This window comes from Panthera leo, chromosome A1 (genome assembly GCF_018350215.1).
Source record: "Panthera leo isolate Ple1 chromosome A1, P.leo_Ple1_pat1.1, whole genome shotgun sequence".
Taxonomy (NCBI): domain Eukaryota; kingdom Metazoa; phylum Chordata; class Mammalia; order Carnivora; family Felidae; genus Panthera; species Panthera leo.
This window is the reverse complement of record NC_056679.1, coordinates 8,810,878-8,827,043: the sequence shown is the minus strand read 5'-3', so window position 1 is coordinate 8,827,043 and position 16,166 is coordinate 8,810,878. Positions and strand designations below refer to the sequence as shown.

Here is a 16,166-nt window from a genome sequence, read left to right as displayed (position 1 = left end):
TCCCCCAAGCTCCTACCGCATAGTTCATAGGGAGGCTCACGGCTGGAAGTACACCGCGTGTTTACGAGGCCCTTGCAACTGTGTAAATGTCAGAAACAAAGGTGCACAGTTACCAGGTGTACTTTCCCAAAAGATGGTAAAACTGGATCCTTGCCGGCAGGGAAGTGCGGCCGGGGAGGGGGGAACATCCTGTGTGGTGCCAGAAGCCATGGTGAACCTTGAGTGTCCTTTTCTTTCCTCCTCTTTTCAGGGCCTGTTTAGTAAGAGTGCTTAGAGTGAATTCATTCTGCATTCTTCCTCCCCTTCCTGCAGTCGTCAGATGTGTCTCTGCTATCTCAACAGACTATTTTAGAAACCCTTCCTGTTACCTAATACCAGGGCTTGGCACGTGGTGCTGAGTGTTCACATCGGAATGAAAAGTCTATATCAGATCTGTTTCTCAGGATCAGGATGCCGTGACCGAATGTGTGGGGAAGCCATCGATGGTTCTTAGGTCCTCCGGCACAAGTCCCGAACTGCAGCTAAATCGGGGGAATTCACGACCTACTGGAAACCACCGTGAGGTTGCCCCTTCTTGAGTGAAGAGATACAGACCAGGTGCCAGGCGGCGGCAGAGGTGGTGCGTCCCCTGGAGGCTTTTTGGTCTCTGCCATACTTGTTTGTGCGCTTCAGTTTATCATCTTGTCTTCCTGCCCAGAGGGCGGACAGCTTTGTTCCTTTCCCTGCTGTTTCATCGGCACTTCTTCGAAGCGGGGGAGGCCTAGAGTAGGCTTAAGGGAAGTATTTGTCGAATGGGTAGATGGGTGCTTTAGTCTTTCTTTCCAGACAGTGCGCAGTCTGAGCACAGGCACGGTGCGCTGCTCATCTGTGTAGCTCCCGTAACTCCCAGGAGAGTGACACGGGGCAAATACGCAATTTTGTAAACAATGAAATAATAGTCATTTAGTGCATACCATGCTTCCAGAGGAGGAAATTGCTTTCAAATCGTTCATCCTTAACCAAGAAAAAATAGTTTCAGGTCCAGAAAAGGTTAACTCCACCATTAAAACAGAGGAGGAGAAATGTTGGGCTCTGGTTTTAAGTCCTTGAAGGTGTAAGAGAGAACGGATGCAGACCCACTCACTGTCTCGTGACGGGGCCACGGAGGAGTACTCGGTCACCGCACAACGATCACCACAAACGTAGAGGCCTAAACAACACGCATCTATCGTTCCATTGCTCCTGTGGTCAGAAGTCAGGGCCCGGCCTGGCTCACGAGGCTGCAGTCAACGTGTTGACTAGGGTTTGGTTCTCATCTGGAAGCATGGCTGGGGTAGAATCCGCTTCTACGCTCCCTCAGGTTGTTGGGCAGATCCATGTCCTCATGATTGTACGACCCGGGGCCCTGGCCTCTCTCTGGCCGACCCGGAGGCCACACTCATTGCCATATGGGTTTTCCTGGCGAGGCCGCCGGGTTCATTAAGCCGACGAGGAGGACGCTAGCAAGATGGAGCTCACGTCACGTAAGCTCCGCGGAGTGACGGCCAGCACCGTCGCCATGTTCTGTTGACTGGAAGCAAGTCCCAGTTCTACACACACTCCAGGAGATACCGGGAGTGGATCACGGGGCCACCTTAGAGGCCGCGTACCCCTGAATGCCTTTCCTTGCTCCTTGAGGAGTGGTTCCCGTCTGCTATCCATTTTTGTGGGAAACTGTTTTGCTCCTTTCTTTTTTCCACGGTGATCCACGATTTTAAATCTGTTAAAGGATCATGACCCTAAAGCGTCCATTTATTCTTCTAACCAATTTGGGTATTCTCCTGCCCTCACTGTCCCTGCCGGGCGGTGGATGCCCAGAGTGCGTGGTTCTACATCAGGAATGTTGGCTTAAGTTGCTGCTGTCTGTGACCCGCCTCGGAACCCAGCTGCAGTTTTCTGGCGTTGTTTGTAAAGGAGAATGTGGTCCTGGATAATTGGATGCTGTCGTATTGACAGGCGCCGGGGTTGAATTCGGGTAGCGTTCTGTAGGACAGTGCGGTTACGGTATTGCACTGGGGTCTTGCGTTACAACACAGCAGGTGGCACTGCCTGTGACGGACGATGCACCTGTGGTCTGACCTGCTAAAAGAGCCCCTGCACACCTAATGCTGCCGTCCAGCTCTCTTGCCCAGTGGGAGTAACTCCATTGGTCCGACTTTGCGGGCTGCTTTGTCCACCTCTGACTTTGGCCTGACCCTCTGCCAGGCCTCCCCTGGCTTTGACCGTTCGGTCCAGCGTTCTGGTACGCACACACCCTTGCGGCACTGGCCATTTGCTTCTGGTGCCTCAGAGTCATTTCAGGCCACGAGAAGCACATTCTCGGCTGTGCTGTCTGTGCTGAGACTGTTCTGTCACCACGCACTAGGGTGTTTCCTCCCAACATATGACATAAAAAAAAATACCTCGTGGTCGAAAAACGCAGCAGGTAGTTGTTTGGACCCAAGACAGGTGAGATGGCAAATGACACGGGAAGGCTATGGTGTTTCTTTCAACTTTTACATGCTTTTCTTTGGGGACGAATGCCTGAAATTTTGGCTGCCTGTGAGATATGGGTGTAGGAAGCCATTTCCTGCTTAGGGATTATTTGTGCATGATACACCACATAGATAATTCCCATGGTAACTTTGGGTGTGAGGAGCATGTGTATTTCAGGGCTCTTTGAGGAAAAAACAGGGAGCAAACGGCAGGTAAATATCAAAGATTATAGCATTTGTTTGCTCAAAAGTGCTTTATTAGTTGGATTAAAATATCATGCTCAAAAGACAAATATAATTGAATTTGTCCCCCAAAGACAGAAGGCTGAGCCACGAGCAGTGAGCTGTCCTGGTGCTGTTTCCCGCTCTGGTCTGTCCTTCACAATAAGACCAGATCAAGCCTCCCAAGAAAATATTTTTTTGATGTCCTTCTTTTGCTTAAAATTTTTAGGTCTGAGTATAAATCCCTCAGCTGGCCGTGCAAGACTCCTGTAAATGGACCGTCCTGCCCTGCCCTCCCGCTCTGCTCCGCACAGCCAGCCTCACCTGTGTGCTCCCGGCGGTTCTGCAGGCCTGTGCCTTACCTCCCCTGTGGGGCCACAGCCCGCCCAGTGGTGACAGATGAACCACAACACTGTGCTTGTGTCCCTCATAGCGTGTAGCACAAACACAGGCTACAAGCCTCTCTCTTTCCCTACAGGTGTCTCTGTTTCAGCAGCTGCCAGCTTCTGAATAACCTACGAATCACTCCTTTTTTCTTGGAACTGTTCTTTGGAACTCATGCTACCTTTTCTGATTTCAGTCTCATTCCCCGTGTATGATACAGACCCAAGTCTGTATAGGAATGAGACTGCTAAGAGGTAAGACCAGGCCTGCCGATTACGGATTCTTTGCTCTAGGCTGTTTTTATGTAAAACATAGCTGAATACTGACGATTTTATATGTTTCAACCTAATCCTACATAAAAGACTATTTAACTAATATGTGGCCATGGCTAACAGTGCTGAGGGGCTATCCTGGCCCTGATACAGGTTGTTGAAGAATTTCCTCTTTGTTTTCTGGGTCAGCCCTGGATGAATTCCTTTCTTTTCACATTCACTTCTGGAAATTTCCAAATGTGCACAGATGTAGAGAGAAAGCATAATGAAACCCCATGTACTCAATTGTCCACATCTCCAGATAGACTCCTGACATGGTTCAACTTGTCTTTGGACCTTATGCCTTCCTTTTTTTCCACTTATTTGTTTGTTGGTTTTATTAGAATATTTCCTTCTCCTTAACTCAGAAGCAGTACCACACTTCTAGAGAAAATTGTCAAAATGCAGAATCTAAAAAAATGCCCTAAGTCCCCTGTTGAGAAACACCTATTTCAGTTTTCTTTCTAGACCATTCTTTATAAAAACTCATATTCAGTAGGTTATTATTTCTCAGGGATGCTATACATGGGTTTTTGTGGGGTTTTTTTTGACACTTTCTCTCCACTTTTATCAGGATGTAATATCTCCAGCATAAGCTTAATCCATCTTCTTTGGCTGGTTGTTTCCTTTCATACTTTTCTAAGCCTTGCTGTCTGTGTGCTTTCCGGAATGCTGCCTGAAGCCCTGGTTGGGCCCTGCAACCCAAATTACTCACTTTTCCTTAGATAAAGCTCCTTATTGACTCAAAGCCAGTGGGTCTTGGCCAATGGGTGGAGTCCGTTGATTCACTCCACCATGTGAATAACTGACTTAATTTTTGCAGAGGAATTATCATTCAGGAAGAGGGTGTCCCTTAACTCTTGTGAATCTTTTATTTGTAGGACCAGGTGACACATGAAGAATCGTCGACAGCAGGGGGGAATAGGCCTGGTCAAAGTGGAATCCGTTTGGCAGCTGGCATAGAGTAGGGCTTCTGGAATCTGGTGACCTAGGCCAAATCCTGGCTCTACCGCATGCAGGTTAGGTGACTGTGGGCAACAGGACCTGCCGCCTGAACTCCACTCTTACTCTCACGAGAGGAGTAACAATTGCTATTGATGGTCTCTGATGTGGATTAAATGAACTCGTATGTGTCTTTTGAGGAGCTGGTGTAGAATGTTGGTTGCTTCCGGCGGACCCCAGCCCCCTGTGCGGCTGCTCTCCAGCTCAGTTCAGGGAGCTGGACCTGGTTTTTCACCGCTTCTTTGTCTATTTTGGAACCGGTGCGTTTTCTAGAAATTCCAGGTTATTTCCACACAATTGCTTGTGACCATGGGAAGATGGGGGAGGGCGGAAATTACAGGAGCTTGGAGTCTAAATCAGTGAACTGCCTGGCTTTGTCGGGTGAATGCATTAGTAAACGGAAAACTATTGGTCTGGGTGAACATGCGGTGAAAGATGAGTTTTGCGTAGGATCCTCTGCCTTGTGGTGGTTCCAGATGCCAGTTTTCCTTGTGCTTTTGGAAACAGAGGATGCTTCTGGAAAGAGCCATGGAAAACTCTTGTCTTTCAGGATACCTTAGAGGCCTAGAGAATTAAAGAGACAATGTTGTGGTAGTAAGTCTGAATTCTAATCTGAGGGGAACTTTCTTTAAGATATTTCTTTTCCATTCGAGAGCCAAATGTACAACAGTTTTTAAGGCCCAAATGAAGTGCTTTACAGCTCATATAAAGCCGATTTTATGAAATCTCCTGCTCCTTAGGACCAGGCTTCTGTTTAGTTCTGGTTAATCAACACTGTACTAGACAGGCAATGGCAGGTCTCCCCCTGGACCTGCCCACAGAGTTTGTAGGTCACCTGGCTTCAGATTGCAGATCCAGAACACTTTCGTTACACACTACAGAAGTAAGTGTGATTAAAGGCATGTGGCAAAGAAGCTCTGACCTCCCGAGAGAACACATGTTTTTGTTGTAACGCAGTTCTGTACACAGGGTCAGGGCATCTCTCCTGATACAGCACAACCTTCCTGAGTGATGGAAACACCGTCCAGAGACCCAAATACTGTCTAATCACATCCTGCCGGCTTAAGAAGGAGCATTTCTAGATCGTGTCTGGGTTTTGTGAAAATGTCCCTAACAGTTCTCCCATTGGCTTCTTGTTTTTTATGTCCTTCTTCAAGTTGAGTGGACAATGTTGAAAAGATTTGAGCCTAGTGAAGAAGACAACAGCATCTGTGGCACAGCCTCCGCTCAAGAGGGACAACAGCTGTCGTGACGGGAGCCCTTCACTGATAGGGTTGTCTGCTTCTGCTTTCGGAGGCAGAGACAGCTGACAGACCGAGATGTTGAAGAAAGATTAGAAATACGAGGAATTAGGGCCTACCAGCGTGGCAAAAACAGGAGCTCTTGGCATTCGAAGAAGAATGAATTTGGCCTTCCAGTGTGTTCCCTAATGCATCATCTCATTTGACCCTCATTAGCACCCTGCGATGGTAGGACAGCAGTACTGCCTCACCTTTAGATGTGGAAACAGAGACCCCAAATCCTGACTTAAAGATATGAATTTGGACCTCAGAAAACCCTAGGCAGAGGGTGTCACGGGTACTCAAGCTGTCCCCCAGTGGAGTGGGAAAGCTGTCCTCAGCTGGGGCGAGAAGGAAGGTGGGAGATAGAATACACCCCATAGCAGAAAGTATCTGTGAAGAAAACGGGAACTGTTTCAAATTAGTAGACAGCTGGCAGCTGGCAGCTTTTTACATTTATATTCGTTTAGAGAAACAGAAAGGTGCTCTTTAGCAAGTGAAACCATGAACTCTTCAGCCAACAAAATCTCCTTTGATTGAGAGACCCTCATAAGCTATTGATAGTTATGGTGGTGATTACCTACGATGAAGTTTCCTGTCAGTTTCTTACCATTTAAGTCAGCCGATGCTTCCCGCGTGTCCCCTGCGGGTGCTCTGCACGTCATGACGCCTCCTGGGTGCTGGGGGACGGAGGCGGGTTAGGATGCGGCCCTTCAGGTGGGACGCATCGGGGGCTCTCCTGTCTGCCAGTCAGCTGGGCCATCTGTCCCCACTTGTCTACAACCTCGCCACGCCCTCCGCGCCCCTCCCCTACACCCGGAGAGCCCGCTTCAGAGGACAGTGCGGGGCTTTGGGGCAGAAAGACTTGGGTTCGAGCCCCGGCTCCATCTTTCGCTGACTACGTGCCCTTGGGCCAGTTACCTGGGGGAATGTGACAGAAGTGACTTGATCTGTGGTAGGCCAGGCGTCGTGGTTTATTTAAAAAACCTCCCCACGTGATCCTCCTGTGCAGCCAGGGTTGAGAATTCCTGAGTCTGGTAATGCTGGGTTCCCTTTTTTCTGGAATGCAGAGTATTGCTGGCCAGATAAAGTGGTGTGAAGGTGAAATACGTGAATTTATGGAAGGGACCTTTCGTTTGGCCAGTGCCCCAAACGTTAGTCGTTATTACTATTGTTATTTTCTGCTTTAAAAAAGTAGCACATCTCATTACAGATAGTATGGCAAATACAGAAAAGAAGAAAACAACCCATAATCTGAAAGGTAATCTCAGTAATTTGGTACTTTACACATACACCTCTCCCCCCCAACATACTCACTGGGACAATATACGTAATAATATACTTGTTTGCTTGATGTTTTCCCAGGACATTAAAGCTATTGAAAACACTTCTCTGCCTGCACACCATTTCGGCAACAGTTTTGTACTTGACAGATCTTGTTTTAGTTCTTTAACAGCATTGTCCATTCTCAGCCCCAAGGGTTATCTGCTTGGTCCTCTGCGAGGTGCGAGCTCGTGGGGTGGTGACACCACTTATGGCCACCGTGGAGCCAGGTTCCTCGCTCCTTAGTGCTTCCTGGCGGGCTGCGAGGCTGGTGCTGTGCTCACGGTCAGTCTCTCCATCCTCGTTTGCCTTGTTCTTTGCCGTTTCTGCACTGGAAGCTCCTTGAGTAGTGTGCTGTTCCCTGGCTGCCTCCCGCCCTGTGCCTGGAAGCTGTCCTGCCCGGATCGGCATGCACCTGAGCGGGGTCCCCGTGGCCTCCTCCTTCTGGGCCTGTCCCCCTGTTGCCTGGAAGTCGGCACTGAGGCAGAACCTCTGCCTTCCTGCCTCCCCGCCACCCCTCTGTCCAGCAGCTCCGCTCTGCAGACTTAGAGCTTATGGCCGTGTGTCGGGCTGTGTACATTGCTGTTGACGGGGCCTCTGGCAGCTTTCTGCATTTAGCCCTGTTGCATCAGTAGAAGGAGGTAGGCCATGGGCGGCAGGGCTGCTGGGGCTTTTTCTGAGATGGCCAAGGTGTTAAAGTCACCAAGGTCTGGAGGACTGTTGGGCACCGTGAGATTCGGCGATCACCTTGGATCTTGTGCCCGCCCGTGCCAGTGAGAAGCCACGTTAGCTGTGGGTTGTGATAGAAAAGCATAAAGCATCTTTCTGACTGAGCTTCTGATGGAAGCAAGCACACTCGTAGGCGGACCTGTGGACTTTATGCCTCTGTCCTTGCTTGATGAGACCACCCCTCTTTTCCTGTGAAAGCACAGGTGTCCCACACTCTCTGAAGGTTTGCATTGTGCATACGCTTCGCCGTAACGAGGACCTACCTGGTTTTTGTTAACCGTAATTGGAAGAGTTTTGCTTATACAAAAGAAGGCGAAAAGCCAGAACAGCATTCAGCATTTGTTTTGCAGCGAGCTGTTACAGAGGCTGCTCAGATCCAGAGTGCCCAGAGCCACGCTCTTTCCCCAGGAATTGTCCCCTGCATCAAGCCTCACCAGAGCTCTGAACTGTGTCTGTGAGCATCTCTGCTTTATCTCGACCTACTTTGTGCATCTGTTAACAAGATGTGTCCTAGCTAGGGTGTCAGAAAAGCCTAACTGAGGTGATTCTTTTGGGTCTGGGAATGCTCAAAAATTTTTCCATAAAGATTAATGGTTATTGTTTCTTTGCTTTAACCCATTTCACTCACGAAAGATTCCATAGGAACGGATAGCAGGGGAAACCTGAAGTGGCCTTTGAGGTACATTTCTCCCTCCTCTGGAGTCCCGTCACCCTGTGGGCCCAGCTCCCGGAGCCGTCGTGTGTGCTCATTTCTTCCCGCCCCCACACTCTGCTTCCTGGGGTAGGACTGTGGCTTTCTGCATTTCCATAAACCCTGACTGGGTCGAGCACAGGGCATCAAAACAGTGTGAGATCAGTGATCTTTGGTAGAATTCAGTTAGATCCCCAGCATGTCCCTTGTTTGCCTGGGGGCTTTAGAAGAGTCCAGGTTCTGAAGTCATCTCTCACCGCAGGCTGATGGACTCCCACTTCCCCCAGGAGGACGCGTGGTTGTGAGTCAGCCCCTACGGCAAACCCTGACCGTCGCCTGCTTGCTGCATCGCCCTTGACCCGCCACCCGGCCCCATGCTTCTGGTTCGGTTCTGTCATTTGCTCATTTGCACCTCGTTTCATGGCTCCTTGCGTGCTTCTTCACATCTCCATCTTTAGTGGTCTGCTGGTCCTGTTTACACTCTGGTTTTGTTTTGTTTTGTTTTGTTTTGTTTTGTTTTGTTTTAATTTAACTTCTTGTTTCTGGGTCTCCTAACGTCTGGGGGATGTGGATCCGACGTTGAAAGCAAGAGTACTTCCTCCAAAGCAGGTTGTTTTCCTCCCTGGGAGCCTCGTCTTCTCCCACCACAGCCCGCGTCCTAGAACGCTCTTTTCTTGGACCTCTTCTGCTGCCTGGTTGCAGGTCATGGTTGTGAGCAGTCCGTTCCCTTCCATGTTGGACTTGCAGGCCCTCTGTGGCCCTCCAGGTGCCTTGGGGCAGCCACACCCCCCGCCGCGTGATGGGCCAGCTGCTCACGCTTTAGGGAAGCTGAAGCCACTTAATAGGCTCTGTGTGCCCACCCGTTAGTGGTGCCCCACAAGGCCAGCACCTGGCAAGGACCTTCTGCCTCTTGCCTGCTATGGAGGCAGGCCCCAGTGTGTGTAGGTGGTGTGGGAGTGGTAGATTTCACATGGATTTCACTCTGGATGGCTCCCCCTGGCAGGGGCGGGGGGGAAGCAGATCATCTGGGGCCCGGGCCATTCTGAAGACCACTGAAAAGGGGCAGTGAAAGCATTAACCTAGTAAAGATTTCAGTGCTAAGATTTTCTTCAAAGGACGGCATTTACGAACTTAGTATAAAGGCCTATATCTTATCCCTTCCCTCCCTACCTCAAGCCTTAATGAAGTTTGAGACTGAAAAAAGTCATACATTCCCATCTTCCCACCTTTATCGGACCTCTTCAAAACAGCGTTTATGTCCACAATCCTGACCCACTGGATCATTTTACTCCTATTGCTACACAGTGATTACTAGAATACAACTCGGGAGTGAGAATTTCCATGGGAAAGAGACACATTTTCTTTGCTTTTATTAGGGGATATACCACCTGAGGTAAGTGCTCTTTAGTAACAAGTGAGCAGGGGGTAAGACAGATCTGAGACTCTCGCTGTTGCAAGATTTCTGTCAAAACCTCAAATAAAAGTGTAGGTGTTGACCATTGTGCAGATTCCTCCCCGCAAGAAAGGATAGCCTAATTTTCAGGTAATGCTTTCCAAGCACTGTGGCAACTTTCTGTCTAAGCCCCCACAGCAGGAAGGCCATGACAACCCCCATTGCAGGGAGTTGAATGGCTAGATTCGTTTTGTACAGATAAGTATTATTTAGTCTCACTGTTGGTTGGATGATGAGCTTTAGGGTCTCAGCACGAACATAAGTGGTAGCATAATGTGTACAAAATCCTGACAGATGATGCCACTTGGAGAATGTAATTTTATGCTACTTCTAAGGAGATAGGAAGGATATTTCTTAAAAATAAACATGGACATGGTGGGTATCTCATTTTCAGCTACCCTGGAAAGTAGAAACTAACTGGAGACCCTTCCTTCCCTGGGCTATCAACTCTGGGCCACCCAGCAGCATTTGACTGCATTTTTATTCCAGTGTCTTCCCTGAGCTTACTACCCTTTCCCCAGATAACCAAGCAGTAAGTACTTCCAGTGATAACCAAGGTCCTGATAGAACATTGCGTGTCAACTGTCCTTCAGTAATAAAGACTGAAAAAGAAGAAAAGCAAAGCAAAGTAACCAAGGTAAAAATGGTGGGAGGTTGGTGTCCTGTCAGGGTCCACGCTGTGCTCCCCACGCGGTGGTTCACAGACCACTTTCTCCAGGACTGCTGGGGGCGAGGAACAGCTGAGGACTGTCCCCAGAGAAAAGAGCCACTGCGTGCCTATTTAAAAGAAAAGAACTGCGTCTGTCTGGTCACGTTTTGTACTCTCAACAGAGTTCTCTTTCCACGTTGTGTTTGAAAACCAATGTCTGTGTCTAAATTTCTGTGTGCAGTAACCTGCCCCCTTTGTTTTGAAGACGGTGCTGAGCTCCCAGCATTAGGAAGTGAGTTCTTGGAGCGGGTGTTCGGCTGGCGGACGTGTGCTGAGGCACCTGGGGCCCCGGGCGCAGCTCCGCACGTCTTGGTGGGTCACTTCGGCCTGAGGTGATCACTGGGCTCTCGTTCGCCTTCCGTCCTAAGGAGGTGCAGAGTGTGTTCCTGGCTTGTGTCTGGGCTCCAGCAGCCTTTCCTTCTGCCCCAGACAACAAGCTTCGGAGAAAGGAGTGTAAATTACAGAGACAGATGTGTCTGTCCTTCAGGGGAAGGCAGGCTCCTCATAGCCCTCTGGGCCCCCGGGTTGCTTTACGAGGCCAAGGAAAGAGGATGCTGTTTAAGTACGTCTTTGCCTCGCACTGGTTTTTATTGTTTTGGGGAGAGAATCTACTTATTATTAACCAGACTACATCTAGGAGGGGGTGGGGAGCAGGGAGGCGCTCTCTACATGTCAGTTGCGTTTACCGATCAGCTTGAAAACCGCGCAAGTGCACAGCAGTCCAGGACCTTTCACACTCCGCTTCCGTTTGAGATTCCTGTCTACCTCACATACTCCCCGCCCTGCGAAAAATGATGGCGAGAAGTTATTTTACAGGCATTCTGCACAGCCCCAAGCGCTGCTTTTTCTGCCAGCGGTGGTGTTGAAATGGTGCATCTTTAGTTCATTTTCCGAGCAATTGCTTCCTAAAAGCTTTGTTGTGATTTACAATCCGAGTTGAGTAAATCCAGCTAAATCCTATAAGGAGGAAAAGAAAAGGTGGGTCGGGAGGAATCACGCCCTGGGCTCTCTCAGCAGAGCTGGGGCCTTCTCTCGGACCTGAGGTCACTGAGGGCCTCATCTTGACTGTCTGGGAAACCTGTCTTGCCCGGGTATCGCTCGCTGCTGTCCTGGGGCACCTTGGAAGCAGCATGTGGCCTGAAACAGACTGGTGAGCCACTGGTCTCTGTGCCTGCTCTTCCCTTGTTCGCAGCCCCTGCCCTTTTCAGCTCCTGTCACACCCTGGTGTCTGGGGTCTTCCTGCCCCACTGTGGCTCCACAAATAATGTCGTCTTTCCTCATTTCCTCCCCACATCCTCCCCACCTCACTGCACAGTGATGTCATTTCCTTCCCACCTGGAATGCTGGAGCCCTAGATGAGCACTTGGGCCACTGTGCCTTCCCAGCGCCATGACCCTGTTCGACCCTTGGCTCTCTGAGTCATTTTTCTTCATCTTTAGAACAAGGGGATCAGAACACGTGACTGTTACTCCTCATCCTACCTGAAAACTTCCTGAGTCCTGAGATCAACATTTTTTTTTTTTTACTCTCGGTCGGTCAGATGAAGTATGGAGAGGCCCACCCCTGTTCCTGTGTGACGACACAGAGGGTCCTGGCTGGGGCCGGGAGGGTGCCAGACCAAACTGCGTCCGGAGGCTGAGGTCACAGGGTGTGGGTGAGCAGGTCAGGTCTTCTAGGTGGTTAGGTGTGGACTTTGCTAGGTCTGCCATTTTCTGTTTAGGTTATTTTGTTTTCCGGTGACTTCATTGTAGCAAGGTTGGGTCAATAAACGCCAGTTGATGATAAAGATGAAAAAGCAGTGATATTTTTTTTGTACCTCGATAGCTAAAAGTCATGGTGATAGCTTCTCTCTGCACATGGTGTTTTTTAAAAATAAACTCTCCAGTTTAGAACAGTTTTAGATTTATAGAAAAATTGTGAGTATAGAAAAAAGAGTTCCCATATACTCCACACCTCTGTTTGTTTCCTCTGTTGTTAGCACCTTGCCTTCATGTGGATGATCGGTTATAACTAATGACCCGATATTGATACCTGTACTTTATTTAGATTTCCTTAGTTTTCCCCTTACCCTTTTTCTACTTCAGGATCGCACATTACATTTAGTTGTCATGTCTCCCTTAGGGCTCCTCTTGGCTGTGACAGTTTCTTGACCTTCCCTTGTTCTTAAGGACCTGACAGTTACGAGGAACACTGGTCAGGTGTTTTATAGAACGTATCTGTCATTGTTCTGATATTATTCTCATGATTAGACTGGGGTGATGGGTTTGGGGAGAAAGATCAGAGAGATCAAGTGCCCTTCCCGTCACATCACCTAATCAAATGTTTATCATTGTTTACCATGGCCCCCTGGCTGAGGTAGTGTTGGTTAGGTTTCTCCACTCTTTTCTGCCCTTTCCAGACTGCCTTCTATGGAGGGAAGTCATGTGGGCAATCCCCTTAAGTCTGGGGGGTTACGTTCCATGTGTTTGAGGGTGGGCGCTAATATCCTGGCCAAGTGCCCGCTGGCCCTCTTCGCCCCCTTGGGATGAGCTGCCCAGGCAGGATTGGCCTGTGTGTTATAGGAGAGGGATTGGAATGCTGGCCTGGGATGCTGTCCATGATGTGCACTCATCCTGGGGCCCCACACTGGGCTTGTTCCGGGTGAAATAGGTTGGGGGACATAAGCCATTGGTGAGCACGTGCCCTCTCTTGATTTGTGCTCAGAAGCGTATCATGTAGTACATTTGGCTAATATTTTGGCCCAGAAGAAAAGGGCTTCTTGGAGTGGTAACAGTTACAAAAAAACCCTAACTTGTAATAATTCAACAATTTTTTCTGCTCTGTACCTAACTCTGTGTTAACTTAAAAGTGGAAGCAGCTTGGTTCTTGCCCTCGGGATCTCAGAAAGGTCTGAAAAGGCATCGTCATTGCTATTCAGGGCCTCTGGGTTTGGATCGGTTTGCCTTCCGTAGCATTCCACTTGGAATACTATCTTCTTTTTCATGGTGCATTGTGTGATTAGTGAGGAAAAGAACAATGCCATTAATTTGTGTTTCTCATACTGTGTAATTTCTGTCCATAGAAGGCTGTCAATTGAGAACTGAAGTAAATGTGGAAGCTCAGAGACCTCAAAGTCCAGGCAGCTGGGTAGACTGGCCTCCGGGGCATTTCTATCCCTGCTGGGTAAGCCTGAGACTGGGCCAAGTTGCCGGTGGATGTTCTGACAGCCAGCTGTGGAATTCTGAGATTTACAACATTTTAGCAGTAAATGAGAGTGAAGGACATGGTGGCCGTCTGTGTTGTGATAAGATGAGGTTAACGGGTGGAATGAAAGGCAATAACGAGCGCTTCCATTCTCTTTCTCCCGCAGATTTGATCAGCACAATGGGGTGCAAAGTTCTGCTCGGCATTGGCCATCAGATGCTGCGCCGGAAGGTTGTGGACTGCAGCCGGGAAGAGAGCCGGCTCTCTCGCTGCCTGAACACTTTTGACCTGGTGGCGCTCGGGGTGGGCAGCACGCTGGGTGCCGGCGTGTATGTCCTGGCCGGAGCTGTGGCCCGTGAGGACGCGGGCCCTGCCATCGTCATCTCCTTCCTGATCGCAGCGCTGGCCTCAGTGCTGGCCGGCCTCTGCTATGGAGAGTTTGGGGCTCGGGTCCCCAAGACAGGCTCGGCCTACCTCTACAGCTACGTCACCGTCGGGGAGCTCTGGGCCTTCATCACTGGTTGGAACTTAATCCTCTCCTACATCATTGGTACGTCCCAGGAGGCCTGGAGCCCGCTCCCTTACCCCTCTGCTGTTTTCACCTCCAAACGGCGGGCCATACTCTGCTTTGCTCTCCAAATGGACTGAGTCTAACTCCTCTCGAAGAGTCTAGCATCCTCCCTTGACTGTTGTTGTTGTACATGTTCCCTTTCCCTTTTATGAAAGGAGGGGGCAGCCTTTGGGTATCGCTGCTCTTTCTGGTCTGTGCCCCTGTTTTTAACTATCAGGCGCATCGGACTGTTAGTGACGATAAGCCAGACCAACCAGGAGGTCAGTCCTGTTAACACAAGAGATGTAGAATCAATGGGAAGCTGTTGTTACTGAAAAGAGCGTAGTCCCTTTTAGTATTTTTGATTACAATTACTAGCGTAAACATACCACTGATAGAGAAAACTTGGGAAATATAGAAAAGCGCAATGCAGAAGGTAGACATTGCCCAGTGTAACAACCCAGAGAAATTAATTCTTATTCATTCATTCTTTCAACAAATATTCATTGAGTCCATCCCCTGTGCCAGACATTATGCTAGATATTAGGGACCCAAGGGAGGAATAAGACAATCTCTGTTCATAAGAGTTTAGGGATCTAGCTGTTGTTAATATTTTTGTAAACAGAAATGTATTTTTTTTGTCCAGTATATCTCTTGACTGATAAAGCAATGTATAGTAAGCATTTCTTACAGTATTAAGGATTTTTCTGCAGTATTATTCCAAATGAGTGTATATCCTTATATAGTTTTCTCTATATAGCATAATTTTTTAGATGTCTTTGTAGGGTATTTAGATTGTTTCCAGTTGTGTTATTATTGTTGTAAACAGTTAATCACTTAATGTCTTCGGGCATAGACATGATTTCTTTTTCTTTTAAAATGGTCTTAAGAAGCAGAATGTCTAGGTCAGTGGGCTGCATATTTTAAAAAAATGTTTATTTATTTTGAGAAAGAGAACACAAAGAGGTGAGGGGCAGAGAGAGACGGAGAGAGAGAATCCCAAGCAAGCTCTGTGCTACCAGGGCAGATCCCGACACAGGGCTTGAACCCAGAAACCATGAGATCATGACCTGAGCTGACTCGACTGAGCCACCCAGGTGCCCCAGGCCTGTGTATGTTTTTTTGGTGTTGAGCATGTCAGCCGTTCTTTTTTTCCTTTAAGTTAATTTATTTAGTTTTAAGAGAGAGAGAGTGTAAGTGGGGCAGGGGCAGAGAGAGAGGGGGACAGAGGATCAGAAGTGGGCTCTGCTCAGAGAGCCCAATGTAGGGCTCGAACTCACAAACCCTAAGATCGTGACCTGAGCCAAAGGCTGGCGCTTAACCAACTGAGCCACCCATGCACCCCTTAGGCTTATATATATATATATATATATATATATATTTTTTTTTTTTTTAATTTTTTTTAACGTTTATTTATTTTTGAGACAGAGAGAGACAGAGCATGAACAGGGGAGGGGCAGAGAGAGAGGGAGACACAGAATCGGAAGCAGGCTCCAGGCTCTGAGCCATCAGCCCAGAGCCCGACGTGGGGCTCGAACTCACGGACCGCGAGCTCGTGACCTGAGCTGAAGTCGGACGCTTAACCGACTGAGCCACCCAGGCGCCCCAGGCTTATATATTTTTAAGGCCCGTGTTATCTGTGATCCTCCAGATGGCCAGGGGCCCCTTTCCTCACGTACTTGCTGACTCTGGGCACTGACATTAGAAACAAGAAACCAACAAAGACACTAAAAATATAAAGTCTTCTCAATTTGGTAGGTGAGAAGGTGTTTCTCTTTATGTTGTTTGTATTTTGAATACAACCAGAGTTGAACATATCAGCTTAAAAGAGACAAAC

The 16,166-nt window shown here is 48.7% G+C and overlaps 1 protein-coding gene across 12 annotated transcripts in view; it reads left to right on the top strand.

Moving 5' to 3' along the window:
* SLC7A1 (solute carrier family 7 member 1) overlaps positions 1–16,166 on the top strand; it is an 80,719-nt gene that overhangs the window by 40,059 nt on the left and 24,494 nt on the right. For 10 of the 12 annotated variants that reach the window (XM_042942961.1, XM_042942411.1, XM_042942655.1 and 7 more), the window contains 2 exons: positions 3,193–3,352; positions 13,946–14,329. In XM_042942961.1, the coding sequence (XP_042798895.1) occupies positions 3,310–3,352; positions 13,946–14,329 (427 nt within the window). In that variant the 5' untranslated portion in view covers positions 3,193–3,309. Of the gene's footprint in view, positions 1–3,192; positions 3,353–10,408; positions 10,525–13,945; positions 14,330–16,166 lie in introns of those variants that run through there. The other 2 variants (XM_042943144.1, XM_042943094.1) reach the window with 2 other exon arrangements.